Here is a 23,238-nt window from a genome sequence, read left to right as displayed (position 1 = left end):
TTCGATGGTCACGAGTTACAGACCGCTCACCCTACTCAATGCCGATTACAAGATTTTCGCGCGCTTACTGGCAATGCGGCTCCGAACTACACTCCCTCATATCCTCTCGCCAGAGCAAACGACGCCTGGCGGACAGGTTAACATACAGACTGCCACAGGGGAATGCCGCGACTTAATTGCGATAGCGGCGGCCTGCAGACTCCGGGCAGCGGTCGTCGCTATAGACTTCGACAGCGCCTTCGATAAAGTACGTCATCGTTTCCTGTTTTCGGTGGCAGCCCGAATGGGCATCCCCCGTCCGTTTCTCGACGTCATCCGGCGTCTTTACGACAGTGCCAGTTCACGTGTCCAAGTCAATGGACGTTTGGCAGGGCCGGTACCTATCTGCCGTTCGATACGGCAGGGGTGCCCCCTCTCTACCCTCCTGTATGCCATTGCCCTTGAGCCCCTTATTGGTGGCTTGACGACCAAGCTCTCTGGCCTCACCCTACGCCAACACACTTTTCGCTGTCGGTCATATGCTGATGACCTCCTCCTCCTCATTCGCTCCGGCTCTGAGATTCGGGAATCCTCGAATTGATTACCCGTTATGGGGCTGTCGCTGGCAGTGCCATGAATGTCACCAAATCTTCTGCAATGCACATTGGACGAGGCCTCCAGGAGGGTGAAGTTGCACCCCTGCCGCTTGTGCGGACTTTCCGGTACTTGGGCATTACCTTTACCCCCACGGTAACACGCACAGCGGCAACGAATTTCCGTCGCCTGTTACACGTCATCCGCAACGATGTCCGCCAGAACCTCTTGCGCCGCCAGGACACACTTCAGCGGGTTGAGTTTATTAATCTTTATGTGGCATCAAAATTGGTTCACATCGCGCAAGTTCTCCCTCTGCCAACTGCCATTGGGCGCAACCTTCAAGCGGCTTTTGGCTATTATCTCACGGCTGGTTCAATGTTTAAAGTCCGTTATGAGACACTTACCCTGCCCTCACGGTATGGTGGCGTCGGGCTCGTCAATGTCCGTATGCGAGCTGCAGCCTTGTACATGAGTACCATGAGAAAACAGTGGATGGGCCAGGGTACATCTCTAACACGCAGCCTGCTTGAAGTCCTCCTACCTGCTTCCACCTCACCACCGGTGTCTGTCGGCCATATCGTGGCTTATTTGTCCCATATTTCGACCTTTTTCGTCGACTACAGTTACATACATACCAGTCTCCCGGATACACGCCCACCTAGGACTAAGGATTTTTACAGCCTGTTGCTGCGCTGTGTTCCCCGGAATGTGATGGAGACCAAACATCCCTCCATCCAGTGGCCCATAGTGTGGACTACCGTCCACCAGCCCTTCCTCCCTACGAACGTCCGGGCACTGTGGTATCACATCGTCAACAGGAAATTTGCCACGAAGCAGCGCCTGCGCAACATTGGCTTGTCAGAATCCCCTCTTTGTCTCCTTTGCCAGCATCTGGACACTGATGAACACCGTCTGACATGCGCCTCGTCGCAAGATGTATGGCGCTTCGTGCAGCAAATCATTGCCTGCTATCTCCGGGTGCTACCAGCCACAATCGAACCTCGAATGTTCCTATACCCGGAGGACCGACATTTTCCCGCCGCCAAATATCATGCTATTACGTGGGTCAAAGGATGGGCGGTCGCTTATCTCTTTCATGAGGGGCCTAAATCCCGCCTCGACTTTTGGACCTATTTACGAACAGCCCATGCAGCTCTCGAAAACTCGCCACGTTACCGAACATTATTTGCTATCTTCGAGCGGTCTTTTTTAGACCTCCACTGAGTTGGGGGGTACCTGGCTCCTCCCCCGGCGGTGTCTGAGTTTCAACCGCCTACGATCTATTCTAATTCTGACCTCCGCGGATGGGAGAGCGCGTCGCAGATTGCGCGGATTTTATTTATTTTTGCTTTTCCTTTTTCCCTTCTTTTTCTTTAACCAGAATTTATATTTCTTTTCTTTTTCGCCGATGTGTTCCCATAATTTCATGATATTAGTGAATCTTACAAAAACACATGCAAATAAATAAATAACAACGCCTTCCACTAATGTTGATTCCTGTGTCTCCTATTTCCCTAAGCACCACAGGCTCGGTGGTGGTGGGGGAGACACTGTGGCCAGGCCTCAGGTTTCGACCCCTGCCCACTTTGCCCCCCGCGCCCCCACCGTCGCCTTAAAAAAAAATAGCAGAGTGTTTAAGGCGCCTACTCATGAAAAGTGAGAAATCTGAGTTCGAGTCCCCCTCTAGCACTAATTTTCATATCACCAATAGTTATTCTTTCACTAAATAACGCAGTTGATATAATAAGAAAAAAAAAAGATTGCCAGTTATGTCATATATTTTAAACGCAGGTAGTATTTACAGACCAAGGATATACAAGCACAATAGAACTGATATGGCATAAACAAAGGGAGATAACGACAGAGATCGAGGCTCTCACTAAATTCTGTAGCCATTTCGAGTAAAATTCCACGCACCTTAATTCCTGTCTTGTAGTAATATTTTATGTTTATGAATGCTATACACAAATTGGAAGATTCTACGGCCTGTTAGCCAGTTCTTTTCTTGCTTAACTATTTTCAGTTTGAAAGAAAATAACTGACTGTCGTTCTGAAAGACTACATCATACTGGTGAACAACTTTGAAAATTACAGTAACTCCGAAAGATGTTGAAAAACTCGAAAAATAAACATTTTTCTGATACTCCTACCACAACAATACACAGGGGCAGCATCCAAGTCGGGCCAAGTTTTCAGTGGTACACCGCAGTTTGAGAGCATCCTCCTTGTGTAGTTATTTCCGTTATCAGCTGTAATACTTACCACCTGCTTAACTGATATTTTCACTTGATTTGTTGAAATTTACGTTAAATTAAGATAAATTATTTTTCGTGACACCTCGCGGTTGTTAACCGGTCCTACTATTCTGATAAGGGTTTTCGTAAATCATTCTGTGCCACTGAAAGATTAATCCCAACAAAAGAGCATGGAACCCACGTTATTCCTACCCTGCTCTCATTACTATTTTGAAATTCATGTCATATACCGTCACAATACTATTATTGTTATTATGACCATTGTACTTTTGATGACTTTACTTATTATTTACTTGCTGCAGTATTTACTTATTGTCCTGATACATTTCTTCATGGGGATGTCGATGTTAACAGAAGCAAATTCTGACTTAAATAAAGAAATGATAATATCCTTATAAGCTATCAATGGATTGACAATTAATAGTTAATGTTTTTATATCCATATGGTCGAGATATTCTACCATGGACTGACGGAAAATTCATTAGTATGATATTGATTTTAGGTAACTTAAGAATACACACACGAACTGTAGAGGTTTCGTTTGATTTCCTTCCTTTTATTTTGGTAATGTGGGGGACGTGTGTCAAGGAAAAGAAGTTGAGTTTCCTGGAACACCTTGAACTCAGTGGTATTTTTGGCGATGGGAGAGTAACAGACGAAGTTTATAAGTTTCTGTACAAGAATTTTTCAAACAGAGATTATTATAACGTGTGTGCGTGCCAGCGCGCGCGCGCGCGCGCGCACGCGCGTGCGTGTGCGTGTGTGTGTGTGTGTGTGTGTGTGTGTGTGTGTTTACAGATACGAAGCTAAATCTCCGTTCAATGTACTCGTAAATAATCAAGTGAGACACTGTTTTACTGCTAACCATGTACCTAGAAAGTATCTCACTTTTCTGAAAATATTGAGACGTTACGAAACATTCTGCACCGTGATTAACAGAACTCGTAACAAAACAACCAGTGTTTATATTATGCAGACTGGACACTTAGCAGTGAAGTTCGCTTCTTCGTCGTGCCGTGTCGCCTTCCGTGCCGTCGTACGGCTGGAAGGAGCCAGGAATATCCACTGTCTCCGCTAGCCGGCGACTGCCTTTGTCACGTGACCCTCCTGCCACTCTGAATCAATGTCTTCCGTGCGTCGCGACGCAGTGAACAAAATACTGTGCTGCCGTTTACGACGCCCTTCCTGTTCATTTCTCGTCCAGTTCGATGGTGCTGAGGTGCAAACTTCTACGGTTAAAGCCCAACAGGCAAACACACGGTGCACGTGCCACAGTTTACCAACAGAAATGATACCTTTCTTGTGTTGAACACAAGTTAAATATAATTTACGCGAGTTAGTTTGGTTAACCTATAATATGTGGTCGAGTTTAGTCAGCCAACAGTTGCTGCAGAACTATTATTTCTTACGTACATAGTAAATAGGTGAAATCGTCGATCTGCGGGTTTCACTTGTCTCATTTTTAGCCATAAAAGGAAACTTAGACTTTAATGTGCTTCTTGTGTTTGATTATGTCTCTCTTCAGGTGGGAGAAGAAAGCGACGCGTTGTTTGGAGACTGCATAGCCAATGCTGATTGTGTCTTCCCTGTTTATTTACAGAGTCGAATTCTTGAGGATGCGTCCATTATGTGCAACTCCTGGTCTCCACGGCATAATGTACGTTACAAACCGATTAAGTTTTGTCGCATGTTTCTAAACATCGATTTTCTTACATTTTTAATGCTTGAAAACTTTTTATCTGCTTTGTTTATAAGATGCATGCAAAAGCTACATTTTTTTCCTTTTTTACTTTCAAATAAATGATAAATACTTGTAATTTATCATTTTTAAAGCCAAGATGGCTTGATGTGAAATAGTTTATTTCATGGCCAGTTTCGACAGTAATTAGCTGACATCCTCAGATTCTCAAGATACAGATAGAATAACGTTAATGTAGCAATCTGCATGGTCGTCCAACAGCTATAGACAAGGAACCATGAATAATAAAAATTACATACCTCCCAGAAATAGTTACACATCGGTCTCGTAGACATATTGAGAACATGCTCAAATTACGATAATACAGTTCCACGCTGGTTTGTCAGATCTATAAGATGAAGCGTCGATGACGACTCAGGAAGACTGAACCGCTGCTTTTTAGAGCACATGTTAAGTGGTTTCAAGGTCGGTCAGCAGGCGTCGCCACCGTAAGAAAGCAACGATATGTTCGTGATTATTTCGTAGGCGGTACTAACCAACTATTTACACCAATTTTTTAAAAACCATGTTACATACAAAAACTAAAAAGGAACGTAGTTCCAACTTCAATGAACTCTAACATGACTCACAGCACATAAAAGTACATAACCAGGAATCTTTAATGATGTACCTATTTTTGCCCCTGTGCTCCTTATTGGTGCTATGGATATTTAATTTAGCAATTTTTATATATTTGACAAACCAGTGTGGAGCTGTATTATTGTAATCATGTTCTCAGTATGTCGACGTGACTGCCATGTAATTGATATAATGTGTTTTCTTGTGTGTAACTGTTGTACCCTCATGTACATTATTACATTAAATGAATTGTATCCGAACATCTGGGTTCAAATGGTTCAAATGGCTCTGAGCACTATGCGACTTAACTTCTGAGGTCATCAGTCGCCTAGAACTTAGAACTAATGAAACCTAACTAACCTAAGGACATCACACACATCCATGCCCGAGGCAGGATTAGAAACTGCGACCGTTGCGGTCACGCGGTTCCTAACTGAAGCGCCTAGAACCGCACGGCCACACCGGCCGGCTGAACATCTGGGGATCTGAGGATGATAGCTACTGTCGAAACCGGTCATGAAATAAACTATTTCACATCAGGTAGTCTTGGATTCTAATATCATAAATTACAGCATTAGATTGCCCTCCTCAACATTTCTAAAATTATTTCAAACAAGAAAAGAACATACACAGGCCAGAAGATGGCACTAGCAGTTCCAAAACGAGGGACATTATTTTCATAGCCTGCAATGCTCGTTGCAGAAGTACCACTTTTGGAAATATTGTCAGTTGAATGTACTGAAACGCACTGCATACTCTTTTACATCATGTCATCGCGGCTTCAATTGTACATAATCATCACTTCTTTGCTCTGCACAGCCTAACTGTCGCTACAAATTATAATCCGAATAAGGAGATTCCAATGTTACAAAACATTACTACGACTATCAAGGCAAAACAATGGTGTTTACACACGAAAAAGATTTATTTTTAAAATATGTCTTAGTTTTATTTTACTAGGTGTACATTTATAGCACAAGATTTGTTAAATAGCTGTTTGACCAGAATTGTATTGCTTCTGAATAAGTGTGAAATTTTTCTACTTGTTCAACTCACCAATGAACAAGGTGGTCAGAAATAGTCTGCAAAGACTGTACGGATGTTGCAGGGGATGTTATGATGAGAAATAAATCTTATGAAAACAGTTTGATACGTTGTGCCGTTCCGAGTTATTTTGCATTGAAGCAATAAAACCATGTCGTCGCGCAAGGTAATTGAAGCAGCCTGCCAGAGACAATATCGCCAAACTTTTTCTTCGTTTGGTGTCCTCAAATCGGACAAAAGTAGCTCTTGCTTACCTATCTTAAATTTGTCACTTCCGATAAACTCATATTTTAACTGGTAATGAGCATCTGAACAAGTGATAACGCACGGACAGACATACGGCCTGTGCGTTACCGCATTTTCGCGTGTGCAAGTGTTTGAAACTGCGCGCTCAGTGACCTGACAACTCGGAAACGGCGAAACGTATCGAATTTTTTTTTAATAACATTTCTCAGCACATCCTCCCCTGCAACACCCTCACAAGCTTTCCACACTGTTTTTGGCCACCCTGTATATAAGCTTACTGTGAAATTGGAGAAATATTATAATTCATCTAAGCACGTGTCAATGCTTACTTGGCTACAATAACGAAGGTGCATGAACTGTAGATTTAGTTTCCAAGAAATTATAACACTATATAAGTTATTTATATAAAAGAAGCATGTCCATATCGTAATCTGCAGATTTACATTCGTGAAGAAAATGCGTGGCATGTTCTTTATAACATAGTCAATCCATTTTCTAAAGAACAGAGACTACAGAGGGAACCAAGATTACCCAGAATCTACAAAATATGATCCTTTACAGAGCTATAAATTTTGCTTTAAGGCTGAAGAGATATTATTTTCCTTGTCCATGCTTCTATTCGACCGATTGACTCCGCTGTCAAAATGAATAATTATCAATTTCAGAGCTGTTGGAACGTTGAAAGGTCGTTATATGTACTTCACTTGTTACATTATGACTACTACTGGCGCTGAAGGAAGCAAAGAAAGAGCACCAGTTCTCCACTTAGCTTAGCATATTCAAAGTGCATGGAAAACGAGATGATTCAATTTTTAAAAACTATTCAAAGAAGTAGGGTCGCTTACATCAACGATAATCTTGACTAATCAAGATGCTGTTTGTTATTGGTATCTGGCTTACAAAACACTAATCATGTATACATTTCCTGTAAACTGACTCATTCCATATCATTCAGTAAAAGAATCGTTCAAATAATCTATGGAACACGTAACTAACTAACTGAGTAGTTTAATGCCCATATGCTTTAACCTGCCCACGTTGGAATGCCTTATTCCATGAAATTTGTAGCATCCTATTACTGCTTAATTATATCATAAGATGCAAGTCAGCGCTACGAGACAGAATATTTTTATTGATGAGACCCTTGTTATCAAGCCATAATAAAAATGAAATGTCTGTGCAGTGCTTGTTTTCTGTTGTTAATTAACTAATACAGAGTGCCACCATGCGTAAAGTCTTTTTGAAAAGTTTGCTGAACAGTTCTGATCTCCAGCTGTCGTATACAAACAGTAAAAGGCACTTCACTAAATTATATTCCACTGCTAAATGTAGTTACGCAAGAACGGTTGAAGAAAGTACTAAGTAAAACAGAGAACATATTCCCTGTCGAAAACATGGTGAAACTATTCGATCAAAGCTCTTTGAGAGACCTAAATATGAACTTGTTTAGCCACTACATAATGTCAAGATGGTGACGTAAAAGTGTTCCTACTGCTGGGAGAGGTCGCGAAACATTCATGTTATATATTTAGAGTGCCCTACGTAATGCGGACACCAGTGAATCAAAGTTGTTGGTAGTACCTCTGCCTGCAAAGTGCATACGCGTTATAAAAGGGGTGAATGTACTACCGACTTTACAGGGGAATAATACAGAAGTCTGATGTGATCTCGTTGCTAATACGGAACCCATTGGTAGACGATATGCGACGGTTCGTTCACCTACAGCACATTGCTTGAATTATGAACTTTCACTAAGGCAACTAACCTTGCCATCATGTCACACTAGTGCGAAGAACACACGTAGGACGTGAGAGTCGTTACCTGGCTTATCCAGGTGATGTGACACAAGCCCTGTTGACTACATTTTAGATATAGTCGCGTGGCCATGCGTGTCTTGGAATGTGCTGCGGCAAATCTACTGGACGTTATAAGGAACTTCACTGACTATATTTTAGATATAGTCGCGTGGTCCATGCGTGACTTGGAATGTGCTGCGGCAAATCTACTGGACGTTATAAGGAACTTCACTATTGTAACCGCAGCACGATGGTCAACTGTGTATATTTGTATGTTAATCACAACATAACGTATGCTAATTCACATTTATTCGTCCAACTGTGCAGTAAAATTCAGTTAATACAAAGAAGTCCACTCTGTAGTAACCTGTTCTGGAAGCATTTTTCTCAATGTGCTGAAAAAACTCATGGAGATAGAGCTGTCATGATCGTTCCCCAGACTAAAATTACAATTGAAGTAAAACCAGTATTTCATTTAGTGCTGTTAGTTCCTTTAAATCTGTTTTCAGTTTTGGCACAACACAATCCTCACGAAATTCCACTTACAAATCGCTATATTCCAGAATTATTTTCGTAACTCATAAGTTCTATCACACTTTCCAATCCAGTGGTTTCAACATAGTAAAACAGTTATCAGATTTAGTTCCACTGTGGATCAACCTCAGCACTCGGTTTCTTCAGTATATTTAGTGCTATGTTTCAGCATATACAGGGTGATCAAAAAGTCAGTATAAATTTGAAAACTTAATAATCCACGGAATAATGTAGATAGAGAGGTAAAAATTGACACACATGCTTGGAATGACATGGGGTTTTATTAGAACAAAAAAGAAGTTCACAAAATGTCCGACAGATGGCGCTGGACAGCAAAACTGCTACCGTGACGAGTGAGAGGTACGCCGATATGTTACAGAATCGCATCGTCCCCAGCCTGACTCATAATCACCCGCTGGAACGTACGATGTTTATGCGGGATGTCACTCCACCCCATATTGCTAGTCGCGTGAAAGATCTCTTACGCGCGTCGTTTGGTGATGATCGTGCGCTCAGCCGCCACATTCGTCATGCTTGGCCTCCCAGGTCCCCAGACCTCAGTCCGTGCTTTGGGGTTATCTGATGTCGCAAGTGTATCGTGATCGACCGACATCTCTAGGGATGATGAAGGGCAACATCCGACACCAATGCCTGACCATAACTCCGGACATGCTTTACAGTGCTGTTCACAACATTATTCCTCGACTACAGCTATTGTTGAGGAATGATGGTGGGCATGTTGAGCATTTCCTGTAAATAACATTATCTTTGCTTTGTCTTACTTTGTTATGCTAATTATTGCTATTCTGAACAGATGAAGCGCCATCTGTCGGACATTTTTTGAACATTTGTATTTTTTTGGTTCTAATAAAACCTCATGTCATTCCAAGCATGTGTGTCAATTTGTACCTGTCTATCTACATTATTCCGTTATTTATTCAGTTTTCAAATTTATACTGACTTTTTGATCACCCGGTATTTCGTTACCTTGTAATCCACATTCCTTCCAAAATATTTTTTCTCTCCCTAGTCCGAGAAACAACTGTCACGTCCACCCAATTGGTTCCGCTTCTATTTATTTATTTTTCTGGTATAGTAGGTGCTTATATTCATTTAACTAGTTATTGTCGGAGCTACATTGACGCGTGACCAATAGTACGATTTTTCCTTTGTCCTGCAGCATGTTTGCAATATTCCTACGAGGCGCGATTCATTATTAAGCGCCAACAGCATATAACGAGTGAATGGCTCTACTGATTGGATCGTACATTCATATTCCCGCTAACTGGTCTATTGGGAATATAACCTCAATATTACTTGTCACCAGATTTTTAATAGAAATTTGGAGACGAGATAGAGCTGTTCTAAGGTGTTTGCGAAAATATCTCACAACACAACAGGCGACAATGCGAGGAATGTGTTTGCAGAATTCTCGATTGAATCTAAAATAACCCAGACTCCTCGAATAAGAGAAACATGTTTACACGTACAGCGGTTAGACAAAAATATGGAAATACCGCGAGAAATGAAAATTTGACCATAAATGCAGATGATAGCCAAGCCTGCAGGTCATACCGTTGTATTTTACCAGGAACAGCATCCGTGCAATCTCCTAAATACTTGCAAGAGTTAGTCGTGATCAGAAGAGTGTTCTATATAGTTGTGAGTACGTTATGACAGAGATAAGTCAATTCGAACTGCGGGAAATTTTTGGTGCTCTTATAGTGGTGACCGAAGTGTTTGGTGTTTCAAGCGGCACCATACCAAAGATTTATACCTCCTACGGAAAAAAACCATCATCCTCCAAGTCTCAACGCAGTCGAAAGTATGTGTCGAGTGATTGTGACAGACAGTCACAGAAGAGGATTATGACGAAAAATAAGAGTTGTAAAAATCACTGAAGAACTGGATGTCGCTCTCGTGCCTGTCAGCTCCAAAACACCACGAAGTGAGGTCCATAAGTAGGAAACTGGAGGACGAGCTGGAATTCCAAAGCTACTCATCAGTGGTGCAAAGCCCGTAACAGGAAAACGTGGAGTCGAAGAAACAAAACGTGGAGTATGGAGCAATGTCATTTGGTTGGTGTATGTCCCAACAGTGGAACTCAGTGGGGGTTCGGTGCTGATTTGGGGAGCCATATCGTGGTACTCTATGGGCCTCGCGTTTTTTGTATGAGGTCGCATTACTGTCAACGATTATCTGACCATTTTGATTGATCAGCTCCAGCCCATGTTTATTCTTCGATGGAGTGCTGTGTTCCAAGACTACAGCACTCCTGTTGACAAAGCTCGCATCTTCTAGAACTAGTTTTCCGAGCGCGAGGATGAACAGTTGCAATCCTCCTGGTCACAACGGTTACCAGATCTTAATATTATTGAGCCATTGTGTTCTACTTTGGGAGAACGGTGGGTGACCACCTCCGTCACCGTTACCTGAACATGCCATCATTTAGCGCAAATAATGGTATAACAGTCCCTTGAAAACAGTACCGGAGCTGCATTTATCGATTCCGAGATAGTTGGTAGCTCTTTTGGATAGATACGGCTTTCCTACGCCGTGTTAACCATGGTGATGTGTTTTTGGTATTTCCATATTTTTCTCGAATCCTGTAATTATAAATAAATCCTTGAAGGCCGGGAAAGATATGATCTGTTTCAGACGGAACTCAATGTGATGCTCCACAATGACAATGCTCCCTGCCACCCTGCCATTTTCAATCATCTAGTTACTGACAATAAAATCAATATCGAAATATTTCTGCGGTTCTCCAACTTCCATTTTCCGAACACCGAGTAACTTTTACCTGTTTCTGAAGATTAATAACAACTTAAAATGACGTCACTTTGTTACAGTTAGTAACATTCAAAGGTGCGTAGCTGTGCGTTTCAGCTGACGTTTTTCTGCAGTGTGACGAAGACTGGAAGCTGCTCAAGAAAACTGCTCTGAATGGGGTAACACTGACTTTTAAAAATAAAAGACTGTGGTTGCAGAAAAAAATATCATTCGCGTTACTTTACTGTCACATTTGCTACTCGAAATTGTATGGAGACAAACTTTTAAAGTATAATGTTCTTCAACGGACAAAGTGTTATCGAAATGTAATGAGTTACACATTCTTAATTTGATGTTAGTAGATTCTAAACTGCATTAAAATTAGTATATTAGCTCTATTTTTCGAACTTCGTACATTACCTGTAAGTACTGTTATCGCTAAATATAGGGATCTACGCATAAATAGTTGGCACCTCTTCTGAGCATATCGCGTACTCTCCACAGCGTGGAATTACCACGTGACACCACAGACGGTTATCACGTGTTCATTACGAGATCAGCAGCGTTGTGGATAGATATATGTCTTCATTTCCTGCAGATTGTTGTAATGAAGTGGTCGAGTTTTGACACTTCTGGGAGAGCTTTCATGAGAAAGCTGTAATATTCTTGGAAATTATCTATTAACACCCATGTACAAGAACGTCTTGTATATGTATTTGTTAAGAATGCAGACAACTACTGTTGTATTTTCAGTGATATGATATTAGCTCCGAGGAACTAGTGATATTTGTTTGAATTGTAACTGAAAGATAACGAATCACACCAAAAAACGTAAGTATACTGTACTATGTGTTCTTATAGCGTGGATGAATGGAAAAATTTGTCGCAATGCTTTTGGACTGACTATGAATTGAAGGCAACCTAGAAACCATACTAATGGGTGTTATTTATTTTCCGTTCTGCCTAATACGAGTCTTGTTGTAGTCTAATAGAAAGAGTTGTTACTAAAAATGTACTTTTTGCAATGAACCATGATTTCGTTCTCTAAATTCTTGTGGTTTGAAGGGTGAATGTGGCGAGCACTGATGGAGCCATGCTAAATAATTATTAGTGGATGGAAAAGAGGAACATCCTTCCTCACAGTTCCGAAGATGTGTTGCAAATAGACACAATTAAGAAATTTTATACTTTTTCATCTTTTCTTGTAAGATGTACGCAGTGAGCATCAGTAGCTCAAAATTGAGCATCATTCAGTAAGTTTAAGCTTCATTTTCATATCCTCTGCTCCAAAAAACATAAGGAAATCGTATTTTATTTGCAACGTCATTCAACTTTTCAAAATTTCTGGGTGTGTAAAATCCTTTCCTGGTGTCGTCTGCCCTTACTAAAATGGCCGCCTGCCCTACAGCATCATTTCATGAGCGCGACACATCAGCTTCTTTTCGTACTTGCCTGCGTAATTAACTGTGGCTTCTCCATGAATCACTATGATTATGATCAAACTTCTAACATAAATTAAGGAGCGACGGGGAGATTATAATGCTATATAAATAAAAGTAAGGTCATCCGAAGACCAGTATCAGTTGCAAAGCGATTTAGAAAAGACTGCTGTATGGTGTGGCAGGTGGCAGTTGACGCTAAATAACGAAAAGTGTGAGGTGATCCACATGAGTTCCAAAAGAAATCCGTTGGAATTCGATTACTCGATAAATAGTACAATTCTCAAGGCTGTCAATTCAACTAAGTACCTGGGTGTTCAAATTACGAACAACTTCAGTTGGAAAGACCACATAGATAATATTGTGGGGAAGGCGAGCCAAAGGTTGCGTTTCATTGGCAGGACACTTAGAAGATGCAACAAGTCCACTAAAGAGACAGCTTACACTACACTCGTTCGTCCTCTGTTAGAATATTGCTGCGCGGTGTGAGATCCTTACCAGGTGGGATTGACGGAGGACATCGAAAGGGTGCAAAAAAGGGCAGCTCGTTTTGTATTATCGCGTAATAGGGGAGAGAGTGTGGCAGATTTGATACGCGAGTTGGGATGGAAGTCATTAAAGCAAAGACGTTTTTCGTCGCGGCGAGATCTATTTACGAAATTTCAGTCACCTACTTTCTCTTCCGAATGCGAAAATATTTTGTTGAGCCCAACCTACATAGGTAGGAATGATCATCAAAATAAAGTAAGAGAAATCAGAGCTCGAACAGAAAGGTTTAGGTGTTCGTTTTTCCCGCGCGCTGTTCGGGACTGGAATGGTATAGAGATAGTATGATTGTGGTTCGACGAACCCTCTGCCAAGCATTTAAATTTGAATTGTAGAGTAGTCATGTAGATGTAGATAGACACGAACGAACAGGTACATAAAAGTGTGTGTGTGTGTGTGTGTGCGCGCGCGCTCGTGAGAGAGACAGCGAAAGAGAGAGAGAGAGAGAGAGAGAGAGAGAGAGAGAGAGAGAGAGAGAGAGAGCCTCAGAGGATTGGTTTCAGTCGTACTTTCGATAGTAATGTTTATTAATGAAGTCCTTGTGACGAACGAGCAACAAGGTGCTTAAACAGTTAGCTCACTGTAAACCGGCAACCTTCCCTAAAATAATGAAGGTTCAGAACTCAAGAATACTGCTATGACATTCCACATCAACTGTTGTTCTATGTGGCCTGTAAAGCGACAGTGCTACCGTGGGATTGCATGTGGACTTCTCCAGAAGGGTGTAGAAAATGTGATCTACTTTTTTCTTTGGGACACGTTTAAAAACTCTGTTTTCAAAGAAAGTCTTTCGCAGCGGTTCTGGAAGGACCACCGTGGGACGTAAAGTTTCCAGGCACTTGTTACCGTCACCTTGCAGGTGTATTGCTGCATGTGAAAGCGTTCAAGTTCCTGCAAGGGCTTAGCTATAACGAAAATCGGACTATTGGCGATAATCAGTAACTTTTTAATACAACTAGGAATCGACTCACTATGACCTGGCAAAAATATATCTACAGGATGTAAACGATCATTGTATCAAATTTATATAATGGAAGCCGATACCAAAAATTTTATAAGGAACACTTCTGGTCTATTAAGCCAGGAAACAACCTCAAATTGGGTTACAAAGACACCTAAGCTCCACTTAAATGCAACCGGCTAAGGCGGTCATGCCTTCGAAATTTTTTGTTTAGTTAACAATTGGAATTATAACGTTCGCGTGACGGTAATGAAAGAAAGAATACTGGTTAAACGTTATTCAAAACTATAGGCGTGTACTATGTTATGTAAACTTAATCCTAGCAAGAACAAACGTCTTATAGTAAGGAGGCCAGAGAAAGAACACAATTTAATTATTCATTTTACACTGTTAAAACTCAGAAAATTTTGAGGCAGAAGTAGACAAATGTCAATTTTACAGTTTGTTAGTTCAAGAACGGTGTGTCCAACATTTAAGAGTGATTTTAACGAGAAAATGAATTCAGCTCAAACGGCTACGACAGATGAAGCCGGTGGCTTAAGAGGCGGGAGCAAAATGCTCGTGACGCTTGTGCACTGTGGATTAGATGCTTTCTATTGGCCAGTTTGAGGTTGTTACCCGGTTCGATGGAGCCTAAGCGCCCCATATAAAATTTTTTGTCTCGAATACCCTTTCGCCACTGTGGTCCGTTGTAAATAGCTGTCGTATATGGAGAGGAAAAAAGGCTAAGTCGTGTAAGTCAGATACAGTGCGGTAGCGAGAAGTGGCAGGGTGTCAGGCGTCACACGACAGCGAGTACACAGCCGGCAACAGGGTGGCGGCGACCAGCGGATAGCACGTCAACACAGCAGCATTACATCCCTGCCAAGAGTAATCAATACACATCTAGGTCATCATAAGGAAACTGAATGTTTTCCGAAGTAATTGTGAGTACAGGGCTAGAGAGAAGTATTCTGGAAAGGGAACCTACACCGAGGTGACACAAGTCATGGGTTAGCGATATGCACGTATACATATGGCAGCAGTATCGTGTACTGAAGGTATAGAAGGGCAGTGAGCTGGAGGAACTGTCATCTGCACTCAGGTGATACGTGTGAAAAGGTTTCCGATGTGACTGTGGCCCCACGAAAGGAATTAAAGGACTGAACACTGAATGATGGAGCTAGACGCATGGGACATTCCATTTCGGGAAACGTTAGGAAAGTCAATATTCTTAGTTCCAAAGTGTCAAGAATACCAAATACCAGGTATTACCTCTCATCACGTACAACGCAATGGTCTTCACTTAACGACCGAGAGAAGCGGCGTTTGCGTGGAGTTGTCAGTGCTAACAGACAAGCAACACTGCGTGATATAACCGTAGAGATCAAGGTGGAACGTACGACGAACGTATCCGTTAGGACAGTGCGGTGAAATCTGGCGTTAACGGGCTACGGTAGCAGATCACTGACGCGAGTGGCTTTGCTAACAGCAAGACATCGTTTGCACCGACTCTCACGACTCGTGACCATATCGTTTGAACCCAATACGACTGGAAAATCGTGGCCTGGTCCTTCGAGTCCCGATTTCAGTTGGTCAGAGCTGATGGTGGGGTTCGAGTGTGGTGCAGACCATACGAAGCCGTGGACCAAAGGCACTGTGTAAGCTGGTGGTGGCTCCATTATAATGAGGTCTGTGTTTACATGCAACTGACTGGCTCCTCTAGTCAAACTGAACAGATTATTGACTGAAAATAGTTATGGTAAACTACTTGGAGACTATTTGCAGGCACGTGCGATGGAACTTTTGTGAATGACATTGTTCCCTGTCACCGGGCCACAATTGTTCGCGATTGGTTTGAGGAAAATTCTGGACAGTTCGAGCGATTCGTTTGACTACCCAGATCACCCGACATGAATCGCATCTAACAGTCACGGGACACAACTGAAATGTTAATTTGTGCACAAAACTCAGCATCGGCAACACTTTACCCATTATGGGCGGCTGTAGAGGCAGCATATCGCAATATTTCTGCAGGGGACCTGCCACTACGGCGGGAAAAAGGTCTGAAAGGACATTAGGATGTATCCTATGAGTTTTGTCTCCTCATTATATACGTTTTGGGTAGCCATTGACAGGCTAGACCCGCGCTGCACGGATGGACTCCCCTCTACCCAGCCTAGGGAAAGCTACTAAGACCGAGTACAAATTAGAGCCAAGATCGCTTAAACACTGTTTACTAGATGACCGGTTTCAACACACTAAAGGTGCCGTTATCTGATCTGTGAAGATATAACATGACAGGTTTGAGGGAGGACTTACATGAGTTACACTATATACATTACTATTAGTATGACACCATATACCTGAATGTAACTTAACATGCATAAATCATTTAGATATAACGATACATGAGGCAGACCAGCTGATATAAAATCATTCTCGTAGAAATAAAAATTAAAAAGTTAAAAAGAATTTTTTAATTTTTATTTCTGCGACAATGATTTAATATCAGCTGGTGTGCCTCATGTATAGTCTCCTCACTACATAAAAAATTAAAAAAATTAAAAACAATTGTTTAATTTTTATTTATGCGACAATAATTTTATAACAGCTGGTCTGCCTCATGTATTGTTATATCCAAATGATTTATGCATGTTAAGTTACATTCAGGTATCTGGTGCTGTACTAATAGTAATGTATGTAGTGTAACTCATGTAAGCCCTCCCTCAAACCTGTCATGTTATATCTTCACAGATCCGATGATGGCACCTTTAGTGTGTTGAAACCGGTCATCTAGTAAACAGTGTTTAAGCGATCTTCGCTTTTGAATTATTTATACAACAGAGTGATCGCCCCACAACACACTATATGTTCACTGCAGATTAGAGCCTTTGAGAAGGCAACAGACTTTCAGCATCACATCATGTCAGAGACAGACGGGGATGAAGGGGAAAGGCTGAACAAAACTCTGGAGCACGGCACTCCTCGACAGAGCAAAAATGGTTGAAATGGCTCTGAACACTATGGGACTTAACATCTGAGGTCATCAGTCCCCTATAACTTAGAACTACTTAAACCTAACTAACCTAAGGACATCACACACATCCATGCCCTAGGCAGGATTCGAACCTGCGACCGTAGCAGCAGCGCGATACCGAACTGAAGCGCCTAGAACCGCTCGGCCACACGGGCTGGACCTCGACAGAGCGGCAAGGTCTGAGAATAGTACAGAAATATAGTCAGTCAGAGATGTTTGTCGTAGAGTGGGTACAGTACCAATGAACAACAACATTCAGTATAGACGGAACTATGCTGTCATATCATCGTCTCTGTAAAAAGACTTGGTCTCTTTATGGGTACGAAACCCAACCAGTGAGAGTAGCAAAAGAGAAGCCATTTTAGGAAATTAACTAGGAATTGTAAAGCACTGCTTGGGGAGATTATCTCAAGCTACCTTCCAGTCCTTATACTGATTTACTAGTCAGAATAGCTAGGTCAAGACACCCTGTCGCATTGGCCAATCGGCTAATACATTCCCAGCGAGCTCCTGTCGCTCAATCCGCGACAACACTCACGTTTGGGACGCGACGTAATTACCGTTTACACACGTTTATCATCCTTCACAAAGAACACTTTTGTACAAGTTTTCACTCTCATTAACTACAGACTTTTCTGTGTTAATTTTAGCCCTAAATGCCTCATTCTCTCGAGCTCAGTTAATTCTGAAATTTTATTGCCGTTTCTTGAGGGTATGGCATCACGAATGTAATCCTCAGTAATCATAATTGCCATTCCTTACTTCACAGTGACGGGTTCTCGAACGCCGTATTTTTATTCGCTACAGCTAAACGCCGCGCCAGCTGGAGTACAAACGGTGCGCGTTACCTGCGCCACTGGAAGAGTGGGTGGTAGGGTGAGGCGTGGCGACACACTTCGGCGCCACGCGGCACGTGAGTTCCGTGCTCTCTCCAGAGCCGGGCGTAAATCACACGATAACATCCGAACAAGCGCGCGCTAAATATTTAATGCGGCGCGCAGCCCCAACTTATAATGACCGGCAAACGACTTGCAGGCCGCGCTCTCCCGCGACGCGACACCACTCCGCTCTGTCATTCGTTTAACAACTTCTCGGCTTTATTACACATAATGTCCCACTTACGCGTTAAGCATTCTAATAGCGTTCCCGGAACAAGCGCCAGAACTTGCCGCAGATGGTGTCTCAAAGGAGATACTATTAACGTTAAAATTGTTACGGCTGCAACTTCTCAAAGTTGTTTCAATCTTCTCTCTTTTTTTAAAAAGTCAGAACACGCAGTTAAAACTTGCTCCTCTTTATCTGCAGGTACTGCGCAGGCACTGAATGCTCAGAATGAGAGGAGGTGCTTTAATAAAAGAGTGAGAGATCACATGATTACAACTGGGAATCGCCGTCAACCGTACTATCAAATTAGGCTTATCGTCTCTGCCTGACAGGAAAGCACCCAGAAGGCGGAGAAGGATAGGGCTCGTAATGGTATTTCAGTGATTACGAGATAGTGTAACATTTACAGAGAACTTGCCACTATCAGCCCACTTATGAGTATGACACTGTAAACCCTCTAGCCCGGATGCATGAATTGATTCGGTTTGGAAGGATGTCAGACAGCCGTTCTAATCTCTCCTGAGCCAAGCTGTCCCACGACTGTTGTAACTGGTTCTTGATATCCTGGATATTGACACTGTGATAGGGTTAATGTCCGAGCTGGCTCTACGTGTTCTATTCAGGACAGATCTGAAGATCTTGTAGGCCACGGGGGTACTTTAGCACCACGCAGACAATTCAGACATGTGCCATGTTTAAACGATCATTGTATTAAAATTTTCTGGCAGATTAAAACTGTGTGCCGGACCTAGACTCGAACTCGAACTACACATTTGAAAAAAGTTGCTGATGAAATAACGCTTCCACGAAACGATCATCTTCATGTGACACAAAATTCACTGCTGCCGATATATTCGTCACAAGAAATTCAGCAACAGCGTTGCTATTTAAAATTTATAGCTTATTTTGCCTTCTAAGTTGCACATGTATTTTTGTGGTATCAGTAGTTAACATCAAAGCTGATCTCCTCAGATGTACGTGAGTGGATGAGCGAGGCGTCTTTTTGTCCATATGGAACTAACATCAGAGTATTGTATTCTGATAGGTCTGAAGATGATCAGAATACAGTGAACCGATGTGTAGCTCCATACAGACACGACGCATTGCTTACGACACTTCATACATTTGAAGATGATGATGATGATGATGACGATGTTTGGTTTGTGGGGCGCTCAACTGCGTGGTTATCAGAGCCCTTACAAATTCCCAACCTTTGTTCAGCCCAATCTCGCCACTTCCATGAATAATGATGAAATGATAAGGACAACACAAACACCCAGTCATCCCGAGGCAGGGGAAAATCCCTGACCCCGCCGGGGATCGCATCTGGTACCCCGGGCTCGGGAAGCGAGAACGCGATCGCGAGACCACTAGCTGCGGACATTTGAAGATAATCAGCTTCGATCGAAAATGATTATACCAGAAAAATAAAAATGCTTCTGAGACGGCAAAATAGATTAGAAGTTTTAAATAGCATAAATTTAGTTACATCAAGATGCGTAGAAATGGTTCAAATGGATCAAATGGCTCTGAGCACTATGGGACTCAACTGCTGAGGTCATTAGTCCCCTAGAACTTAGAACTAGTTAAACCTAACTAACCTAAGGACATCACAAACATCCATGCCCGAGGCAGGATTCGAACCTGCGACCGTAGCGGTCTTGCGGTTCTAGACTGCAGCGCCTTTAACCGCACGGCCACTTCGGCCGGCTGTAGAAATGGTTCAAATGGCTCTGAGCACTATGGGACTTAACATCTATGGTCATCAGTCCCCTACAACTTAGAACTACTTAAACCTAACTAACCTAAGGACATCACACAACACCCAGTCATCACGAGGCAGAGAAAATTCCTCACCCCGCCGGGAATCGAACCCGGGAACCCGGGCTTGGGAAGCGAGAAAGCTACCGCACGACCACGAGCTGCGGACAGCTGCGTAGAAGAATTCTTACTGTGTTACGATATAGCCTGATGCAAATAATCTCTACCGGTATGTAAATACCACAAGTTTAGTTGTTATGTTAGTTGCGTCAATGGTCTCGGCTGCGGCCTTCGAGCGCTTCCCTGTAAGGGTGTACTCGCATCTGTGCCGTGACGAGGCACAGAGTATTCAAGCCTTACGGTGATGTAAAGCCGATATTACAGTAATGGAATAAAGAATTGTAGAGCAATAAACCGAAATGATGTCCTTTAAACTAATTTTATATTACATGATAACTATGTATGAAAGTAGCATGAACAATGTTTTATTTTATCAGGAGCTCTTCGTGTTTGACTTTCTTCAAATACTCTCCAACTGTTGTACGGGCAGTGTGGGGCCTTGCATTATCATGTTGCAAAAGGACACGTGCCGTGCTGATAGCAATCCACGTCGCTTTGATTTGATTTCAGACCGCAGATGATTTTTTAGGAGATCTGTGTATGATGCACTGGTGACAGTTGTGTCTCTAGGCATGTAATGCTCCAAAATGACGCCTTTTCCGTCCCAAAAGAGAGTCAACATAATCTTTCCTGCTGATGGTTCTGTTCGAAACTTCGTTTGTGTTGGTGATGATAAATGGCGCCATTCCTTGCTCGCTTTCTTCGTTTCCGGTTGGTGGAAGTGAACCCAGGTTCCGTCCCCAGTAACGGCTCTTTCAAGGAAGCCATCAGCTTCTCGTTCAAAGCACCGAAGAAGTTCTTCACAAACATCAACACGTCGTTCTCTCATTTCAGGAGTCAGCTACCGTGGCACCCATCTTGCAGACACTTCGTGAAACTGGAGCACATTATGCACAATGTGGTGTGCTGACCCAAGACTAATATGTAAACATGCTGCAATGTCATTCAGTGACAGTCGGCGATTTTCCTTCACTATAGCTTCAACTGCTGCAATGTTCTATGGAGTCACAACTCGTTGTGCCTGACCTGGACGAGGAGCATCTTCCACTGAAGTCACACTATTTGCGAACTTCATACTCCATTCGTAGACTTGGTGCTGTGACAAACATGCATCACCGGACTGAACCTTCAATCGTCGATGAATTTCAATAGGTTTTACACATTCGCTACGCAGAAACCGAATAACAGAACGCTGTTCTTCCCTGGTGCAAGTCGCAAGTGGGGTGGCCATCTTAGTACTGATACTGCGAACCGTCGCATCTGCACTATGCTGCCACCTACAGGCCATTCTGCATGCTGTTTATAGCACGCTTATCAACTTACAGGATAACGGCGCGAAATTTCGATTTGTTATTACACTACTGGCCTCTTAAAATTGCTGCAAAACGAAGATGACGTGCTACAGACGCGAAATTTAACCGACAGGAAGAAGATGCTGTGACATGCAAATGATTGGCTTTTAAGAGCATTCACACAAGGTTGGCGCCGGTGGCGACACCTACAACGTGCTGACGTGAGGAAAGTTTTCAACCGATTTCTCATACACAAACACCAGTTGACCAGTGTTGCCTAGAGAAACGTTGTTGTGATGCCTCATGTAAGGAGGAGAAATGCGTACCATCACTTTTCTGACTTTGATGAAGGTCGGAGTGTAGCCTAACGCGATTACGGTTCATCGTATCGCGACACTGCTGCTCGCGTTGGTCGAGATCCAATGACTGTTAGCAGAATATGGAATAGCTGGCTTCAGGAGGGTAATACGGAATGCCTTGCTGGATCCCAACGGCCTCGTATCACTAGCAGTCGAGATGACAAGTATCTTATCCGCATAGCTGTAACGGATCGTGTAGCCAAGTCTCGATCCCTGAGTCAACAGATGGGGACGTTTGCAAGATAACAACCATCTGCACCAACAGTTCAACGACGTTTGCAGCAGCATGGACTATCAGCTCGGAGACCATGGCTGCGGTTACCCTTGACGCTGCATCACAGACAGGAGCGCCTGCGATGGTATACTGAATGACGAACCTGGGTGCACGAATGGCAAAACGTCATTTTTTCGGATGAATCCAGGTTCTGTTTACAGCATCATGATGGTAGCATCCGTGTTTGGTGACATCGCGGAGAACGCACATTGGAAGCGTGTATTCGTCATCGCCATACTGGCGTATCACGCCGCGAGATGGTATGGAGTGCCATTGGTTACACTTCTCGGTCACCTCTTGTTCGCATTCACGGCACTTTGAACACTGGACGTTACATTTCAGATGTGTCACGACCCGTGGCTCTACCCTTCATTCGCTCCCTGCCAAACCCTACATTTCAGCAGGATAATGCACGACCGCATGTTGCAGGTCTTGTACGGGCCTTTCTGGATACAGAAAATGTTCGACTGCTGCCCTGGCCAGCACATTCTCCAAATGTCTCACCACTTGAAAACGTCTGGTCAATGGTGGCCGAGCAACTGGCTCGTCACAATACGCCAGTCACTACTCTTGATGAACTGTGGTATCGTGTTGAAGCCGCATGGGCAGCTGTACCTGTACACGCCATCCAAGCTCTGTTTGACTCAATGCCCAGGCGTATCAAGGCCGTTATTACGGCCAGAGGAGTTTGTTATGGGTACTGATTTCTCAGGACATATGCACCCAAATTGCGTGAAAATTTAATCACATGTCAGTCCTAGTATAATATATTTATCCAATGATTACCCGTTTATCATCAGCATTTCTTCTTGGTGTAGGTAA

At 42.9% G+C, this 23,238-nt stretch overlaps 1 protein-coding gene across 1 annotated transcript in view; it reads left to right on the top strand.

The window, feature by feature from the left end:
* LOC126259379 (inhibitory POU protein-like) overlaps positions 1–23,238 on the top strand; it is a 496,830-nt gene that overhangs the window by 364,823 nt on the left and 108,769 nt on the right. The window contains exon 3 of the mRNA XM_049956129.1: positions 4,433–4,489. Coding sequence (XP_049812086.1) covers positions 4,433–4,489 — 57 coding nt within the window. The remainder of the gene's footprint in view (positions 1–4,432; positions 4,490–23,238) is intronic.

The sequence above is a fragment of the Schistocerca nitens genome, chromosome 5 (genome assembly GCF_023898315.1).
Source record: "Schistocerca nitens isolate TAMUIC-IGC-003100 chromosome 5, iqSchNite1.1, whole genome shotgun sequence".
NCBI classification, from domain to species: Eukaryota; Metazoa; Arthropoda; class Insecta; order Orthoptera; family Acrididae; genus Schistocerca; species Schistocerca nitens.
Note: the sequence above shows the minus strand (reverse complement) of the source record. Positions and strands in the feature narration are given on the sequence as shown.